This window comes from Lepidothrix coronata, unplaced genomic scaffold, assembly GCF_001604755.1.
Source record: "Lepidothrix coronata isolate B3197 unplaced genomic scaffold, Lepidothrix_coronata-1.0 Scaffold2, whole genome shotgun sequence".
Lineage (NCBI taxonomy): Eukaryota > Metazoa > Chordata > Aves > Passeriformes > Pipridae > Lepidothrix > Lepidothrix coronata.
Window position 1 is genome coordinate 13247745 of NW_016690182.1, and position 18247 is coordinate 13265991.

The 18247-nt window shown below is 52.9% G+C and overlaps 1 protein-coding gene across 2 annotated transcripts in view; it reads left to right on the top strand.

The window, feature by feature from the left end:
• The window catches only part of VAMP7 (vesicle associated membrane protein 7), an 18490-nt gene extending 480 nt beyond the window's left edge, over window positions 1–18010 (top strand). Inside the window, exons 2-8 of one of the 2 annotated variants that reach the window (XM_017817408.1) lie at window positions 7451–7608; window positions 9205–9262; window positions 9893–10030; window positions 13942–14032; window positions 14316–14383; window positions 16097–16189; window positions 16402–18010. In XM_017817408.1, the coding sequence (XP_017672897.1) occupies window positions 7463–7608; window positions 9205–9262; window positions 9893–10030; window positions 13942–14032; window positions 14316–14383; window positions 16097–16189; window positions 16402–16470 (663 nt within the window). In that variant the 5' untranslated portion in view covers window positions 7451–7462 and the 3' untranslated portion in view covers window positions 16471–18010. The remainder of the gene's footprint in view (window positions 1–7450; window positions 7609–9204; window positions 9263–9892; window positions 10031–13941; window positions 14033–14315; window positions 14384–16096; window positions 16190–16401) is intronic. The other variant, XM_017817414.1, reaches the window with a different exon arrangement.
• The last annotated feature ends 237 nt before the right edge of the window (window positions 18011–18247 follow it).

The following is an 18247-nucleotide window of genomic DNA, read 5'->3' on the forward strand; positions in this document are numbered from 1 at the left end:
ACTGGGGGGGGCACTGGGGGGGCACTGGGAGGCACTGGGGGGGGCACTGGGGGGGCACTGGTGTGCCACGGACGTGTGACCGGCGTCTTACCGGAGTGTTGTTGGGGTGTAAGCGGCGTGTTATTGGTGTTACTGGGATGTAACTGGCGTGTCGCTGGTGTTACTGGGGTGTAAGCGGCATGTTATTGGTGTTACTGGGGTGTTATTGGTGTTACTGGGGTGTAACTGGCGTGTCGCTGGTGTTACTGGTGTGTCACCGGAGTGTTACTGGGGTGCAAGCGCCGTGTTATTGGTGTTACTGGGGTGTTATTGGTGTTACTGGGGTGTCACTGTGGTGTTACTGGGATGTAACTGGCGTGTTGCTGGTGTTACTGGGGTGTAAGCGGCATGTTATTGGTGTTACTGGGGTGTTATTGGTGTTACTGGGGTGTTATTGGTGTTACTGGGGTGTAACTGGCATGTCGCTGGTGTTACTGGTGTGTCACTGGAGTGTTACTGGGGTGCAAGCGCCGTGTTATTGGTGTTACTGGGGTGTTATTGCTGTTACTGGGGTGTCACTGTGGTGTTACTGGTGTTACTGGGATGTAACTGGCGTGTCGCTGGTGTGTCACTGGAGTGTTACGGGCATGTTTACTGGGATGTAATTGGCGTGTTACTGGTGTGTTACTGTTGTAACTGGTGTGTCACTGGAGTGTTATGGGCATGTTTACTGGGATGTAACTGGCGTGTCACTGGTGTTACTGGCCTGTTACTGGTGTGTTACTGGTGTGTCACTGGAGTGTTACTGGGATGTAAGTGGTGTGTCACTGGTGTCACTGGGGTGTTACTGGTGTAACTGGAGTGTCAGTGGTGTCGTTGATGTGTTACTGATGTGTAGCTGGTGTATTATTGGTGTGTCACTGGTGTGTCACTGGTGTGTCACTGGAGTGTTACTGGAGTGTTACTGGGGTGTAAGTGGCGTGTTGTTGGTGTTACTGGAGTGTTACTGGTGTCACTGGTGTGTCACTGGTGTCATTGGTGTGTTACTGGTGTGTTACTGGGGTGTGAGTGCTGTGTTATCGATGTTACTGGCCTGTTACTGGTATAACTGGTGTGTCACTGGAGTGTTATGGGGGTGTTACTGGGGTGTAAGTGGGGTGTTAGTGCTGTAACTGGCGTATAACTGGTATGTTACTGGTGTGCTGCTGGAGTGTTACTGGGGTGTAACTTGCATGTTACTGGAGTGTCACTGGTATGTTACTGGTGTTATTGGCATGTTACTGGTGTGTAACTGGTGTGTAACTGGTGTATGACTGGTGTTACTGGGGTATAAGTGGTGTGTTATTGGTGTAGCTGGGATGTTGCTGGTGTATTACTGGACTGTTACTGGCATGTTGCTGGGGTGTAACTGGTGTGTTACTGGTGTGTTACTGGTGTGTTACTGGCATGACTGGGAGCGGAGTGTGTCAGGGATGTTCCACTGGGTGGTTAATTATTGAATTAATCGACTGATAATCCCAGTTGTGCTGGCACCACTTGGAGGGCTTTTCCAACCCCAGCGATTCCCTGATTCCCATTCCCTGCTTTGGGGGGTCTGTGTTACCTCTCCAGAGAGCTGCTCGTTCCACTGCCATCATATTCTGAGTCTTTACCCCTTTCCAAACCTTCTGGGAAAGGTTTCATTTCCGGACCTGGAAAATGAAGCTGGATTCATTTCTCTCCATACGGATGCAGCGAGGGAGCCTGAAGTAAACTTTGGGTGCAGAACTTGGGATAAGCTTGGGCACAAATGTCACGTTTCTTGGGCTTCAAACGAGCAGAACACCCACAGGGACTGTTCCTTTAAGGAAATAAGGATTTCCAGCTGCCCAGGAGAGGCGGAAGGGAAGCCTGGGCCGGTTTCTGCTGAGCTCACCGTGCTCAAACGGCTCCTTTATTGCACTCGGGCAGTTTGCAACTCCCAGGGTTGCAACACCTCCCTTTCGGGCTTCAAACCAGCACCAACGTGATGGATGCCCTTTGCTTTCTGTAAGAGGATTTCTGGAAATGCAGGCAGTGCCCTCCTGGCACAGGCTTGGAATCTTCTGGGCCGGGAGAGGTACTTGGGAACAAGAGATTGACCCCACGGCCCCCCTGTTTCTGATGTTCTGGTTTTTCTGTGCCCTTACAATAGGAATTCTTCCCTGGGAGGGTGGTGAGGTGCTGGAATGGATTTCCCAGAGAAGCTGTGGCTGCCCCATCCCTGGAAGTGTCCAAGGCCAGGTTGGACGGGGCTTGGAGCAACCTGGGCTGGTGGGAGGTGTCCCTGCCCATGGCAGGGGTGGAATGAGATGGGTTTTAAGGTCCCTTCCAACCCAAACCAGTCTGGGAGTCTGTGGTTCTTGACTCCCTGAGAGCTGCCAATCCCTCCTGGCCCTGCTGAGGGGCTCTTTGGATCTGTGGTGTTTTCTGGGGGCCTGAGGAGTGCATCCTTTTTCTCCCTTCCCTCCTCATTTGGAGCCTTTCCATGCCAGGCCCACCTGGTATCTCCCGAGTGAGTTTTTCTTTTAGGAAGGTTTGCTCTTGGCTACTTCCAGCCATTTAATATAGTGAGTTTAAACAGAAAACAGTTCTGCAAAGGGGTGGATTATAATGGATTTCATTCCTGACTTTTGTAACCACTGGGGAGGGACATCTCTGACAGGTTTGTGTTACTAACACGAGTGTTACAGGGCTGGGGAGGTGCTGCTCAGGGAGAAAAATGCTCCTTGTTCATCTGTTCTACTTCATTTAGGCCCTTCTGCTCTAACTGGGGGCTTTGTCATGGCAGAGCAAGGCTGTTGTCTCCTGAGTAAGGTGAGGGAATCCCGGGAATCGAGGATTGCGGGATCCTACAGTGACAGTGAGTGTCACCTCACTGGGGTGAATCCTGCAAATATCCAATATGAACTGAGTGGAGACATGTGGCAGTTGTCTAACTCACTTTATAATCCCTCAGCTGCCCCGCTCTGGGAGTTAAGGTTCCCCTCTGCTCTGTGGGCTCTGCAGCCCTGAGGTCTCTCGTGGTGTGTGTGACAGGGGGAGGCTTTGGGGCTGTGTTTCCTTGGACAGCTGCTCCTTTATGCCAGCCCTGCTGGGTGGCTGCAGTGGGCAGACGTGCCTTTCCTGGTGCTGGGCAGTCACCTGATTGCTCAAGAGGCTTAGTGGTGTTTGTGGTTCCAGGCTGTGACCTGGTGTTGCACCACGGGCCTGGTGCAGCCTGGCCTGGCCAAAGCCTGTGTGTCCTGGTGGATCCAGAGGGACAGGACTGGGCAGGGAATTCCCTCAGGTTCCTTAGTGCTGCTGTAACTGGTCACAAATTCCCTGGCTTGTGTTCTTCCTTGTTGGCAAAGCTGGGATTGGTGGCACCTGCAGAGCTCAGGTGTGGAGTGAGTGGAAGCTGGAACAAAGTGCAGTTTGTGTCCTCTGGATAAATCAAAGCTACTGTGGCGGGGGGATGAGTTTAAGCTTGTACAGAATCTCTCCTGAAGGCCAGGACAGTTGAACTTATTGTTTTTTGGGCCACAGTTGTTGCTTTTTGGCTGGGAAAATGTGCTCTCTGTGGCCTGGTCAGACAGGAGGGAGCTGAGGTCTGTGATCAGCAGAAACCAGGACCAGCTGTGTGCTGACAGTTAATCCTTGCTCTGTACCAGATCCCAATCCCAGAATCGCAGAGTGGTTTGGGTTGGAAGGGGCTTTAAACCCCATCTCATCCCACCCCCTGCCATGGGCAGGGACACCTTCCACCAGCCCGGGTTGCTCCGACCCGGCCGTGGATGTTTCCAGGGCTGGGGCAGCCACAGCTTCCCTGGCTGTGTTGCTGCCTTTCTCTGGGCTGTGAGCAGCATTTAACATGATTTTTCTGAGGTTTGGTTTTGTTTCATCCTTGTAAACTCATTGGGTCTGGTTTTTGCCTCGTCCTCTGTCACAGCTTCTTCAGGTGGAGGTTCCTGCAGGAAGGTTCCAAAGAGTTGCTTATTCCTTTTTATGTGTCAGCTCTGAGTAATCTCCCCTTTGGCTCTTTTTTCAGCTCAAAATGCTCCTGTCTTAAATAATATTGTGAGCATCAGGCTGAACTTTTGGTCTCTTTAGGTCTGTGGAGGGGGGGGACTTGTGATTAGTAATTTACTCATGCTTAACTAGGGGTAGGTGAGCCTTGCCTTGGAGCACTTCTTGGTGACCCTCACACTCCAATGTCTGCAGCCCCCTGGTTTGAAGAGCTGACAGGTCAGCAAAATATCCCTGGAATCTGCTTTTCCTGCTCTGGTGCAATCAGCGCGTGGTTGATTCGGCAACTTAAGAAACGAGCCCAGCCCAAAGGCCAGGCTGGCAGTGCCAAAGGTGGCAGGATGTCAGAGCTCAGGGCTGCTCACCCCCCCTGCGTGGGTTGGGAGTGAGCAGGTCACTCAGCCTGGGAGCTCTTCCAGGGCAGATTCCTGGAAGGAATTAGGAATTTGGGGTAGCGGGGCAGCCCTGCAATGCTCTGGCAGGTGGGGTTGGGGGGGTTATATTTTCTAAGAGGTTTTGCAGTGACTTGGCTCTACCTGTCATGGGATGTTCTTGGTAGTTCCAGCGTTGCAAGAGATGCTGGCAGTGGGTTTGTGAACTCCTTGAAGGCCCTGGCTGTGAGCTGGGAGCACTGGAATTTCACAGGCCTTTGCTTAATCAGCTCTTAATTGTTCCATGTATGAGAAGAGTCCTGTGAGAGCCCCAACCCCAACTGGACCCTGGGTCTGACTTGGGGGGTCACCTGCTTTGCTGCTTGAAGGTATTACTTCCTCTTCAAGTATTTTTCCCTGGAAAAAAAACCAGTCTTGAGCTTGTGGAGTCAGTGAATGTCTGTTCTGGCTGTGTGGAGTCAGACCAGCTCTGGCTGGGGGGAGTGGAAGAACAGGAGAAACTCGTGATAAATTCTGCTCCAGGGTGATATTTGTTTGATGGTGATTCTTTTCCTCCATCAACTGTTTTTTCTGGCCTCATGTGAACACTTTTCCTCCCTGATAACCTGTGGGAACTCTTCAGGGGATGTGTTGTGTGAAGAACTTGCCTCTGCTGGAACCTGTTCTTGACCTTTGTTTCCATATCTGTTGCAGGCAGTGAGTGATCACCACTTTCTTCCCTGCTTTTTATCGTTTCTCCTTGGATATCTTTGTGCTGAGGAGTTTCCTTAGGAAGTGTGTCAGGGGAAAGCTGTTCCCTTGCTTTTCCAGGCCCTGTTACCTCCCCAGCTATCTTCAGGTGGATATGGATGTTTAATGGACCATGATAAGCACGACTGTCCTTGAAGGTCTTACAGAGAAAAGATTTTTGTCAGTGGTTCTGCCAGGCTGGATGTCAGAGGGCAGTGGGACTGTGGGAGGGAACAAACCCAAACCTGGCTGTTTGTCATCTCTTTTTACTGGCATTTACTGTTGGGGTTAGATGGGACATTGGGAAGGAATTCCTGGCTGGGAGGGTGGGGAGGCCCTGGCACAGGTTGGGCAGAGAAGCTGTGGCTGCCCCTGGATCCCTGGAAGCATCCAAGGCCAGGTTGGAGCAGCCTGGGCTAGTGGAAGGTGTCCCTGCCATGGGGTAGAACTGGATGGTATCTTTAAGGTCCCTTCCAACCCAAAGCATTCCATGAGTATTCCCTCTGGCAGTGCTGGCTGGGATCACCTCTGTGCTCCCAGCTGGCTGTGGCTTATCCATGGACTCTGTTCTCTGAATAAATCCAGGAGTTTATTCCTTTCCCCTTCCAGTGCTGAGCTCCAACCTGTGGGAGGTTTGGGAGGGAGATCACCTGGTTGCTGCTGGCCAAGCCTGGCTCTGGGAAGCTCAGACTGCCCAAGTGAGACCCCCGGGGTGGGGGGTGGTTGCCCCTCACTAATTGAAGGCTGAACCTCATTAATTGCTGTGTTCCTCCACCCCCTCTGCCACTGGGGCAGCGGTTCATGTGGAAACATCAACTCTCCAGGGCAGATCTGCTCGGACAGGCCTGGGTAGGACCCACCCCTGAGCCAGAAGAGATCAATAAGTCACGTCAGGCAGTGCCAGGGGGATGGAAAGTCTGGCCTGTGCTCCTCAGAGCCTGAAGATAAACCACCCCTTCCCTCCAGTGTCTCTTCCTAGAGAGGTCCCAACTCCTTGGATGCCTTGAAATAGGTGTGTGAAGGTGTTTCTAGACACAGATGTTTCCAGACACGTTTCTAGATGCAAATCAAAGCAGGCAACAAACAGGGAAGTGCAAAGTGAAAAATAAGATTTTGGGGTTTTGCAGGGTCAAAGGTCATCCTAAGTCTTTCCCAGGCAGAAAAGAGGCTTATGGGTGTGTGGGCTGAGTGGAGCAGCTGTCACAGCTGTGCTCTGACATGTGGTTTCATGTGTTAAATCTGGGGGCTCACAGTAGATTAATGTGATGATACTTGAGCTCATTAAGTGTGTCCCTTTCCGTGCCAGCAGGGAAGGAGAGACATATGGAATCATGGAATGGTTTGGGTTGGAAGGGATATTAAAGCCCATCCAGTGCCACCCCCTGCCATGGGCAGGGACACCTTCCACTATCCCAGGTTGCTCCAAGCCCCGTCCAACCTGGCCTTGGACACTTCCAGGGATGGAGCAGCCACAGCTTCTCTGGGCACCCTGTGCCAGGGCCTCCCCACCCTCACAGGGAGGAATTCCCTCCCAGTATCCCATCTAACCCTACCCTCTGGCAGTGGGAAGCCGTTCCCCCTTGTCCTGTCTCTCCAGTCCCTGATGCCCAGTCAGTCCCTCTCCAGCTCCCTTGGAGCTCCTCGGGTACTGGGAGGAGCTCTGAGGTCTCCACACAACCCTCTCTTCTCCTTCCCAGCCTCCTGGCCCTCACACACCTGCACTGTGTGACCTGTCCAGCTGGATCCATGGGCAGGAATGTTGGCTTGGAGAAATCACATGTTGCTGAGGACAAGTCCTGAGTTTGCAGAAGTTCTGCCTGCTCTGAGAAGGGCAGCTCTGCCCTCACAGGAACCCCGAGGCAGCACCTGCTGGGTGTGTGCAGGGTCCCCCCGTGTTCTGGTGGGACTCTGAGCAGTGATTTTGGAGTTTGGGAGCAGTCAGAGCTCAGGCCTCACCCCTGGGCAGCCCCCCTGCGGGGAGGGGGGGCTTTGGGCTGTGTCAGGAGCTGTGGGACTGTCACTTCCTTCGTGCCGGTCACGAGAAAAAACTGCGGGATCAGCAAGAAAAAACCCAAGGGGCAGTTGAAGAGAAATAAAAAAAAAAATAAAAAAAATAAAAAATAGCACTAACAGGTAGAAATCCAGGTGGGACCAAGGCAGGGAGGATTCCCAGTGGGATCACTGAGTGCAGGCCACGGTGGTGAGCAGGAATTTCCTAGAGATCGTTGGAGTTTTGGTGTCGTCGGAGCAGAAGCTGAAAGGGGAGGTGGGAGAACTCCGTGGTCCTGGCGTCCTGGAGCTCATCCCAGTGCTTGTGTTCCCAGCAGTGGGAAGCCATGGCCATCCTGTTTGCTGTCGTGGCGAGGGGCACCACCATCCTGGCCAAGCACGCCTGGTGTGGAGGGAACTTCCTGGAGGTGACGGAGCAGATCCTGGCCAAGATCCCCTCGGAGAACAACAAACTCACCTATTCCCACGGCAGGTGAGTGACCCCCGGGGGGCTGGCAGGAGAACAGGAATACACTGGCTGTGTTTGGGGTTGTTTTCCTGAAATCCTGTCGGCTTTTGCTGTCCCAAATTCCCGTGCAGCATAGCCAGGATTTAAGTTTAGCTCAAGCAGTGGATACAAAATCGAGCTTTTCTGGTTTGATACAACTCCAAAGTGAGCTGGAGCGTGCCCAGCTGGGGGACCTTTGGAGTGTGGCTTATGGAATCTTTCCCTGGCTTTTCTGAGGCTTGGACGTGGTGGATCACTTGTGGATCCTGGGGGCTTTAGGAGGAGTGGTGCTGGCAGATCACTGGAGTCATCCTGAGCTTCCACAAATCCAGAAGGGCTTTCCCAGGATTTTTCCAGCTCTCTGAACAGCACTTGGGATTAGATGGTTCATCACCTGAGACTTATTGCACCCGTGAAGTAGGTGAGTCCACGTGCTGGGGAGAAAACTAAAACCCCTGTGGCAAACAAACTAAAACAACTGTGGAAAAAACAACTTCAGAGGCCCCATTTCAGCCCTTTTTTGGGGATGGGCAGCAGGGCAGGATCCTCTCTGCTGCCCAGGCTGGTGTGTTAGAGCTGCTCTGGCTGCCTGAGGATTCAGGGTGAGGATTGGGATAATCTTCCCTCATCCTTTCCTGGTTTGGGAGCCCGAACAAGTCCCTGTGGGAGATATTTTTGAGGAAGCCCAGAGCTCTGACATACCTTGGCCGCTGCGTCTTTTCTTTCCTGCTGTAATTTTAAGGATACAGTTATTTCCTGGGAGTGAAAAGAAATAACTTTGCCTCAAATGCTGTTCAACCAACTAAAAAGCTGAGTTTGAGGAGGGCTGCAGTGCATTTTTAGAGAGAACTGGGCAGAACAGGAAAGCTGGGAAGCTACAACGAGCACGAGGAGCTGTTCCTCCTGTCTGGAGTGTTCCAGGGATCCTCTGCCTTGCCACATTCCCAGCCTGGCCAGAAAATTCCCTGATGTCTTTCTAAGAGAATTTCTCTTCTTCTGAAACAGGAAAAAAACTCGAGTTCCTTTGAACTTCGAACTCCTCAAACTCATTTAATGGGTTCTGTTTGTTTTTAAGAAGAACTTCTGTGTGTTTTTTATACTCTCCAAGGAAAACCAGCCATCAGGAATTCTGTCTCTGCTGTTTGGATTCTTCTAGGAATCACTGGAGAGCCTGCAAGGTGGTGTCAGACAAGCTGCACCTCACTCCTTGCAGGACAGTTGTGGATATGCCAGGATTTTTTTTTATCTTTTCATGGAAACAGACCCTCAGGGCAGTTCTAGCCTACTCCTAAAACTTATTTTGGCCTTGTCTTAATGTTACAAGACAAAACCTGAGTGTGGAGCTCCTGAGCTGTACCCTTGGAGCTGGACAAGGCAAGGCTGTGCAGAAGAATTAATTTGCTTTATTCTGGAGTTTGTAAGAGGTTCCAAGTGCTTCCTGGGGGGAAGCTTTTGGGAATGCACAACTGTCTCCTTCCCCAGCCCCTGAAGGCCCCACAGGCAGCAGTGTCTTCTAGAAAATGAGTCCTGTGGCAGCTCCAAATGATCTTTTTTTTCTCCCTTCTTTTCAATTCTCTGCAGTTACCTGTTCCACTACATCTGCCAGGACAGGATTATTTACCTCTGCATCACAGATGACGTGAGTATTTTGTTCCCAGCAGGTCTGGGAATCCAGCTGTCAGTTTTTAGTGGGTGCTGGTCTGAGGTGCCTTTTCCTCCATGGAAGATGCTCGTGTTCTCATTCCCACTGGTTGCAGCTCTGATGTCTAAGCCTGGAACTCCAGTTGTAGACTCACAGAATGGTTTGGGTTGGAAGGGACCTTAAAAATCATCAGGGACACCTCCCACTGCCTGTGAGTTGGTAGTTTTGAGGTGAAGTCCTTGGTTTTCCTGGTTCCTCTCCCAGAAGTGCCAGGGCAGTGGGATGGGGATGCAGGGACCGGTTCAGTTGTCAGGGCCTGGTGCTCCTCAATTCTGGAAGTGCTGAAGCCAAAACTTCTCCCTCACTGCAGGAAGGTGCCAGGCACTGAATTAGAACTGTGGATATCCAGGCTGGGAATGCAGCCTGGAAACAAGGCAGGGGGAATTCACAGTGGGATCACCGAGTGGTAATAAAAGAGCGCTGTGGCTGCTCTTCCAAGCCCTGGGATAAGCAGCCCAATGCCAGTGTCACACACACAGACACACCAGTTAGGACTGGGAGTTACAGTCCCTCTGTGAGTGGCTCTGTGCATGCTGTCATTCCTGGTGTCTCTGCTCTCTCTCCCAGGACTTTGAACGCTCCCGAGCCTTCACGTTCCTGAACGAGATCAAGAAGCGGTTCCAGACCACGTACGGCTCCCGAGCCCAGACAGCCCTTCCCTATGCCATGAACAGCGAGTTCTCCAGTGTCCTGGCAGCACAGCTGGTGAGCCCTGTGGCTCCAGGGCACTTCCCTGGCAAGCCAGACCTGCCCCAGGAATTCTCCTTGGGTTTGCTCCCTGGGAAGTGCGTGTGGGGCCGGGCAGTGGGTTGTGCTCCCCACGCTCACCCCGCAGCACCCCACAGTTCAGGGGGGAACTGGGGAGGGAGGAACTGTTTGGATCAGGAGATCAGAGCTTAATGGGAACACTGGAAATGTCCAGGCTGGTTCCAGTTACCACCCAGTGCAAGGGAAGGTGGCTGTCACTGAGAGCAGGACAAAGGTGCGGTACTCCTTTGCTGCTCAGCTTCAGAACTTGAGTGTCTGCTGATCCCTGACTGCCTTTCCCTTTTCTCCTTCCCTTTTTCCTTCTCCTTCTCCTTCTCCTTCTTCTCCTTCTCCTTCTCCATCTCTATCTCCATCTCCTTCTCCTTCTCCTTCTCCTTCTCCTTCTCCTTCTCCTTCTCCTTCTCCTTCTCCTCCTTCCCCTTCCCCTTCCCCTTCCCCTTCCCCTTCCCCTTCCCAGCAATTCCAGTGGCTGCTGGAGTGTGACAGGGTGTTTGCTGGTGGCACTGTGGCCTTTCCAGGAGCAAAGACAGCTGGGCTTGGGTTACACCAAGTGCAGGACTGTGGTGAACTCTCCAGCTTGCACTGAGGCTCCGAGGGTTTCCATTCCCAGCATAGGAGGAATGGAAGGAAGGAGGTTCAAGAGCAGGATAAATAACCTGTGACAGGTCCCTGAGTTGAGATTTGCCTTGGATGCTTCCAACCCCAAAATGAAAAGGGTGAGGGGAGTGTCCCTCCCCCCCGAGCTGGGATGGAGTTCAGGATGCTGCATTCCCAGGCTGTGGAACACTGTGGTGCTGGCAGGGGGAGCTGCTCCCCTGCCGTGGCTCCAGCCTGGATCCTGCACAGGCAGAACACTGTCAGTCTCCTTCCATAGAAATTCCCAGGTTTCAGAGGACTTTTTTGGCGACTCTGGGGCTGTTCTTGGACTCCTGGAAGGAAAGGTGGAGTTGGAGTTCACTTCTCTCTTGGAGTGCGGGAGTTCTGTGCTGGGCTCTGGCAGAGCCTTGATGTCCAGCCTGTTTTTGGGAGAGCTCTTGGCTTGCTCTGGGTTTGGATTTGTGTGTTTGAGGTGTCACACAGGAGAGGGTGGAAATATTTGGGTTGTTTCATCTCTTTTATTCCCAGCAGCATTTGAAGGAAGGTTTGCATCTCCCTCCTAGAACCAGATGCATTTCCCAGAGCAATCAGTTAATTGTCTTCTAATTAACTTGCCTTCCCTTGCTGGATAACCAGGCTCTGCAAACACCCTGTGCTGCTGCAGTGGGGGTTTTGTGGGGGAGAGGGAGGGGGTAGAGCAGTTTTTTGGGTTTGGGATTGGGCTGCTCTTAAAACGTGAGCTTCCTGTAGAGGGAATGGTGCAGTTTGGGCTTTTCCCTGGGATTTGGGCTGCAGAGCTGCTCTCCCAGCACCCCCAGCAAGGGCTGGGGGAAGGGCAGGGAATTCCTACAGGGAATAGTAGCAAGTGAAATGAGTGGAGCCAGCTGGAAGATGGAGAAGGAATAAAGAACTGCTTGGTGACTGCAGATCAATAATGTTATTAGTGCACAAACCCTCAGGCTGCAGGGCTGCAAGGAAGGGCTTTGGATCTCTTAAGAGCCCTTAATTGACTACAAACAACTCGGTAACCTGGTTTGGGGTGGTTTGTGGGGCTTTTTTTTTTTTTGAGATCTCCCTTGAATTAAAGCCAAGATGTCCTTGGAATGTTGGCTTTCAGGGCTTGTCCACCCGGGGCTGTGGGGTGGGAGTTCTCAGTGCTCTCTGCTGTGCCTGGGGAGGGGGTTGGTGCTGCTGTTCTCCGTGGAGGCCTTGGCTCTTCTGATCTCTGGGAAGTGCCAGCTTTGGGGGTGCTGCAGGTGCAGGAGGAGGGGAAGAGCTCTGGCTTCTCAGTGTAGGAATTCTGGCCCACTCCCAGTTCGTGTTGAGGTGCAGGGGGAAGCAGGACCCTGAGGTGAGTGAAGGTAAAGGGAGGATTTGCCCTTGCACTGCTGCTGCTTGAAGTTTGTCCTGGAATCTGGGACAGGGGCCACGTGTGGGTGCCCACAGCGAGTGGGGAAGGGGGTTTGGAGAGTCCCAGGAGTTCATTTCGGGAGCAAGGACAATGTCAGTGCATAATAAACGAGATGAACTTCCTGTGGGTGATGGGATGGAGTTTTCCTTCTCCACCAGGCTTTGACATGTGAGGACTGAACCTACCCAAAGTGCTGGCTCAGCACTTTGTAAGCTGCTCGGGGCTGGAGTAAGTTTAATGAGTTGCCTTATCGGAAGAGCCAGGCGGTTTTTGGAGCTGATATTCCCCTAAAATCCCAGCTTTTCCAGGTCCCTAAAGCTCAGGAGGAGCTGCCTGTCTCAGCTCCTGCATATGGATGGAGTCCAGGCCTCAGCCAAGAGCAGTTCAGTGCTGGCAGAGCTCTTCCCTCCCTGCTCCAGGCTGGCAGCCTGGCTGCCGGGTCCTTCCTGCAGGAGCAGGGATGTTTGCCAGGTGATCCCTGTCACTGGTGGGAGGCAGAGATCCCACTCCAGCTCAAGGGCAGCACACACATAATCCTGGGAAGGGGGGCTGTGCTTCCAGTCCAACCAGTGAGTAGCTTTGATAGTGGGCCAGTCTGCACCTTCTCCCAAAACTCTCCACTGGGGCGGTTCCAGAGGAGCTGTTGGAGTGGGTGCTGTGCCCACGAGTTACCAGGTGGGTGCTGTCAGTGTTAGACTCTGTCAGATATGGATTTCAGTTAAACTCCTGTCCAGAAGAAAACTGGGATTGAAGCAGCCAGGTGGGTGATCATGGAGCAGAGCAGCTGTGATGGGATCAGGGACTTAAAATCCATGCAGGAAGAGCAGAACTCAGTTCCCTGATGCCACTGGCCCTTGGTTTCCATCCTGGGGTTCTGCAAACCCTGAGGCTCCTCTAAGCTGGGGGTTGGCTCGTGCTGCTCCCACCCCCCTGAGCTGGGCAGGCACTGGGGGATCACTGGGGTCCCAACTGGGGGAACTGGAGTCACTGTCACTTCCCAAGGGAATGAAGGGGCAGGGCTGACAGGAGTGGTGCAACAGGGAACACACCAGAGGGGCTGGAGAGCAGCAAAGCTCTTGGCAGGTGAGCTGGGAGATCCTCCTGGGTGGGTCCAGGCCGTGGGCTGGCCCTTGGCTGCTCCTGTATCCTGCTCCTGTTGGGACACTCCAACTGGCCACCTTCAACATTCCCAGTCCACAGGCACTCCTCACCTTCACTGGATCCCCCCCCGATCCCACCTGTCCCCTGGGATTGCAGGGACCCCTCGATGTGCTCTAGAGAAGCTCATCAAAGTGTGTTGCCTTCAGAAATAGTTCCGAGCTGAGGAGTGGGGCTGGGACCCCTGACAGGGACCCACAGCTCCTGCCTCCTGCCTTAACTTCCCTTCCCTGCTGCCAGTTGCTTCCACTTCCAAAGGGGACTGTCACTTCTGGGCCCTCTGGGCACCAGTGTGGGAGCAGAGGGGGGGTGAGATCTGTAAATGGCTGAAAAAGCCAGATTTTGGTCTTCCACCCACTGATAAACCTCTTGGGTGGTTTGAAAACTCCCGTTTCTGTCCGTGCTGTTCTGCAGGGACCCGAGTTGCCTTTGTTTGTGTTGCAGACCTGAAGTGGAACGTTGAGGCTCCTGTTTTCACTGACTGTTGTTGTTGAGGTCCTGTTTTCATTGACTGTTCTTTATTGAGCTCCTGCTGTCGCTGACTGTTGGTTTGTTGAGGTCCTGCTGTTACCAACTGTTCTTTATTGAGGTCCTACTGTAACTGCCTGTTCTTAGTTGAGGTCCTGCTGTCACTACCTGTCCTTTTTGAGCTCCTGCTGTCACTGCCTGTCCTCTGTTGCAGAAATACCACTCGGAGAGCAAAGGCCCCGACCAGGTGGCAGAGACACAAGCCCAGATCGATGAACTCAAAGGAATCATGGTCCGGAACATAGGTACCTGCTTCCCTTGGGAAAAGCTGCCTGGAGCCTCTTTCGCTTTGTGTCACACCAGTCTGGGTTTTGACAAGTCTGACTGTTCAAAAGAGAGCTGGAATTTACCCAAATTCAGTCCCCAAACACAGCCCCTGTGATGAGAGGCTGCTCCTGAAAGACCTGGCAGTGCCAGGAAGGCTGGGAATTGCATCCAAGGGCTCCTGGCTTAGGGCTGGGTGTTGGAAGCAGCTTTTTGCACTGGGATTCTACCTTCCAATCTGGATTTTTTGTCTCTTTTCTCCAGACCTTGTGGCGCAAAGAGGGGAGAAGCTGGAGCTGCTGATCGATAAAACAGAGAATCTCGTGGATTCGGTGAGTCTGGGGGAGAACCTGGAACTGGGAAATGGTGTTCCTGCACCCCAGGGAGCAGGGCAGGGAGACACCAGCACCCAGAGACACTTAGGCAGACACAGGAGCATGGAGTCCTGCAGGGAACCCTTCCCTGGGTTGTGTCTTATCCCTGCCCTCCTTACAGCTGATTCCCAGCTGCCTCCCAGCCTGGGAAAGATCCAGATAAACTGGAAAATGTGAATCCCTGCAGTTGTGATGATACAACAAAGGGGAAAGTGGAGCTGGTTTAAAATAAAAATCAACCTGAGCTGTTCCACCTAAAGAGTCTGTGAAGACTCTGGAGCTTCTCTGAGTGTTTCTAAAGGAGGGAGGACTGAAAAAAACCCTAAATTTAATGTGATTCTAAAGCAGTGTTATCTGGTAAAGTGCCCAGTTCCGGTGGCATCCAACACTCCAAAGCCAATCCTGGAGTTCCTGGATCTTGTGGGGTGAGGCTCGTGGGGACCTCTAAGGTGTCAGGAAGCCCTCGTGCTTTGGAGAGGCAGGAGAGGTGCCTGGAGCTTATCCAGCAGGAATATTGTCCTCCAGCTCCCAGGTGTGCAAACCTTGCCAGGTCCTCAGGTGGGAATGCTGTAGGGAAAGAGACTGGAATTCCTTCAGGAATTGGGCTGCGTTCCCGTGGGAGCTCTCCCAGGGAGTGCTGGTTCTTGGAAACCATGCAGGAAATGAAGGGATGGGATGTGTCCAGTGGGAATGTCCTACCTGAGTGTCCTGAGAGATCCAGGGCTGATGTTCTCCAGCCTGGGAATGGGCTCTAAGTCAGGAGTGCAGTTCACAGGGATGCAGTTTCCACCTAGGAGGTGGTTTGTGGGAAAATGGCAATTCCCAACAGTGAGCTGCTGGATTGGCTGGATCCAGCCACTGCTGCCTTTCCCTGGGCAGGAGCATCCTGGGAATCCCTGCCTTGACCCAGCTGTTTGGGGTTGTTTGGTGACCAAAAGCTATTTTGAAGGAGTGGAATTGCAGGATACAGAGAGGAGACTTGGAGTGGGACAACCACAGGCTTTCCAGAACAGCTTGCCCAGGGAAGCTGTGGCTGCTCCATCCCTGGAAGTGTCCAAGGCCAGGTTGGACGGGGCTTGGAGCAACCTGGGCTAGTGGAAGGTGTCCCTGCCCATGGCAGAGAGAGGAAAATATGATCTTCAAGGTCTTTTCCAACCCAGACCATTCTATGACAGTGTAAAACGCAGGAGGCCCAAGTTCTGGAGGAATGTTCAGGCACTGAAGGACTTGTCTCACCCCTGGGGTTTGGCTGGCAGGAGTGGCCCTATGGATTGTCCCAGTTTGGCAGGTGTATTTACACTAATGGATTATGTTGGGGATTAGATCAGTGGATCTGTAAATATTTTGGAGCACTTCAGTTCCCAAAAGGTCAGAAGTGAGATGAGAACCCCACCAGTACTCTGAGACAGACCAATCCCTGTGGGCAGCCCCCAGACCTGGGAATATTCCATGTTTAATCCTTCCAAGCTGGCTCTGGATTTACTCACACACTTTATCCTGTCCCTGGAGTTATGGGAGAGTTTTCTCTTGCTGCCTGTTCAGTTTTGTGCAGGAGTTAAATGGCTCTGGAGGAGAAAACTGCCATGGGTTGGGGAAGTAGGGAAAAGCTTGGCTCTTCTTGGGATCCGGCTTCCTTTGGGAATGAATTCCTTGTTTTCCTTTCCCTTGCAGTCAGTCACTTTCAAAACAACCAGCAGGAACCTCGCCCGGGCCATGTGCATGAAGAACCTCAAGCTCACCATCGTCATCATCATCGTGTCCATTGTAAGTGTGGAGAACCTGGGAAGTGTGGAGAGCCTCTGGAAAACACCAACACCTGTCCTTGGATGCACGTGTTGCTGCAGGGAGGGGCAGGGGGAGGAGGGCGTTGGCCAAGTTCTTTAGGGGGTTGGTAACTGGGGTTTCCAGGTGTGTGGCAGTTGAGCGAAGGATGGAAATCCCTCATTCTCTACAGAATTCCCGTTTTCCCTCCCCAGGTGATCCTCTACATCATCCTCTCAGCAGTGTGTGGTGGGCTGGCCTGGCCCAGCTGTGTGCAGAAATAACCAGAGCTGCTGCTGGGCCCTTGGAGATGAGTCCCAGGAGTGTGAAGAAGCAACCTACGGAATAACTCACCCGTCACCTCTGCCACCTCCTCATCCCTCCATCCCTCCAGGACTTCAGACTTTTTTGCCTTATCACCCCAGAGGGGCCCAGAGGGAGCTGTGACCTCCAGAGTGGGCTGGGCTGGATTACTTGAAGGGATTTCTTTGTTCCTTTTCCTGTCCCCACGAATGCCTTCCTTCCCTGTGTCCCTGTGGCTTTGCACTCGGATGGGGAACGGGCCTGGCCTGCCTGTGAGGATGGAGCCAGAGGGTGGTTTGGGGTGGGCTGAGCCAAACTAACAGGGCAGGGATGAGATGGTTTGAGTTTCCACAGTTCCTGGAGATGCACACCTGGCCACGTGTGGCTCTCAGTGCTTCAACACGGGAAGGTCACGGCTCTAATCCTGGTGGGAACAAAACGAACGGGGCTTTGTGCACTGAGAGGTGGGAAATCTCCCTTTTCCCGGGGAGTTTTCCTGCAGGTAGGGGGGTCACCTCAGCGTTTGGAATGGCTGCCTCTTCATCCTCACTTCTTCCTCATCTCCCCCCTTGGTTTGTGGCTGGGTGGGCACAGTAAAGGAGGCGGCTGCTCGTGGTTCCGGCCGCAGTCACGGATCTGCTTTCTCCCAGGTTATTTCTCCTGCTGTTCTTTGGAGGGTGGATTGGAATGAGTACAATGCTGGCACTGGCTGGGGTGAATTTGGGGGCCAATCTGTTGCTCTGGCTTGATCAGGTGTCAGGGAGCTGCTGCTTGTGCTTCTCCTCCTGTGAGTGCTAAAACCACAGGACAGAGAAGGGCTGGAGGTGCTGCCTGGGGACTCCGAGGGCTGAGGGAGAAAGGCTCTGCCAGAGGCAGGAATGGGCTCCTCTGGGAAGAGTTCAAACCAAACCCAAGGCTGAGAACCAAAAGCAGGCTCAGCTGGGCTGTTCCTGTCCCAGCTGCTCCCCTGAAGCACCAGCCAGGCCTGGCTCCTGGGGGAGTGGTGTCCACACTTGTGTCCTGGAGCTGATGGGCTCCTGTCCCAGAGAAGAACCAGAAACACCCTCCACGTGGGCTCCAAAGGAATCTGCTCCCTTCATCCCAGGGAAGTGGGGTGGGGTGGTGGTACAGGAAGGGGTGGCTTCCTTTGGGGACGTGGTTGGTGCTGTGGGGTCCTGGTGACACAGGGAGGGGGGTGATGTGACACTGCTGCTCCTTCACTGTCACACCCACCCTGCAGCTTCCCAGCAGCTCCCACAGAAAGAGTTCTCTAAACTTGCAGCTCCTTTGGATTTGTGTTCTGCTGGGCCCAAACTTCACCAAGGGTGATGGGACTTGGATCCCCCCCAGTAAGAGAGGCCACTGGCACCTGCCTCTCTCCCTGTAAATGGAATGTAAAGCTTGGAGAAAGCCCCCCCTCAGCTCCTGCAGCCCCTGTACAGCTGTGCATGTTTAGGGGGCCTGGTGTTCACCCTGTTCATTGCCATGATTTCTTGTCTTATGTACAAACAATTTTTAAAGGAAAAAAAAAAATCCTTCCTTTCCTTTCCAAGGATGCACTGAGGCATTAGTGTAAAAACAAAAGGTAACTTGATTGATTTCAATAAAATTCCTGTACAGAAAGCAGAGCTCCTTAGTTTTGTGGAAGCCTTTCCACCTACCTCGGGAATGCTGTTAGGGTTTGGAAGCAGGTTCGTGTATCAGGATGAGGGAGCTGGATTTCCTTTGGAACCTGCAGAAACTGTTTGAGTTGCTGAT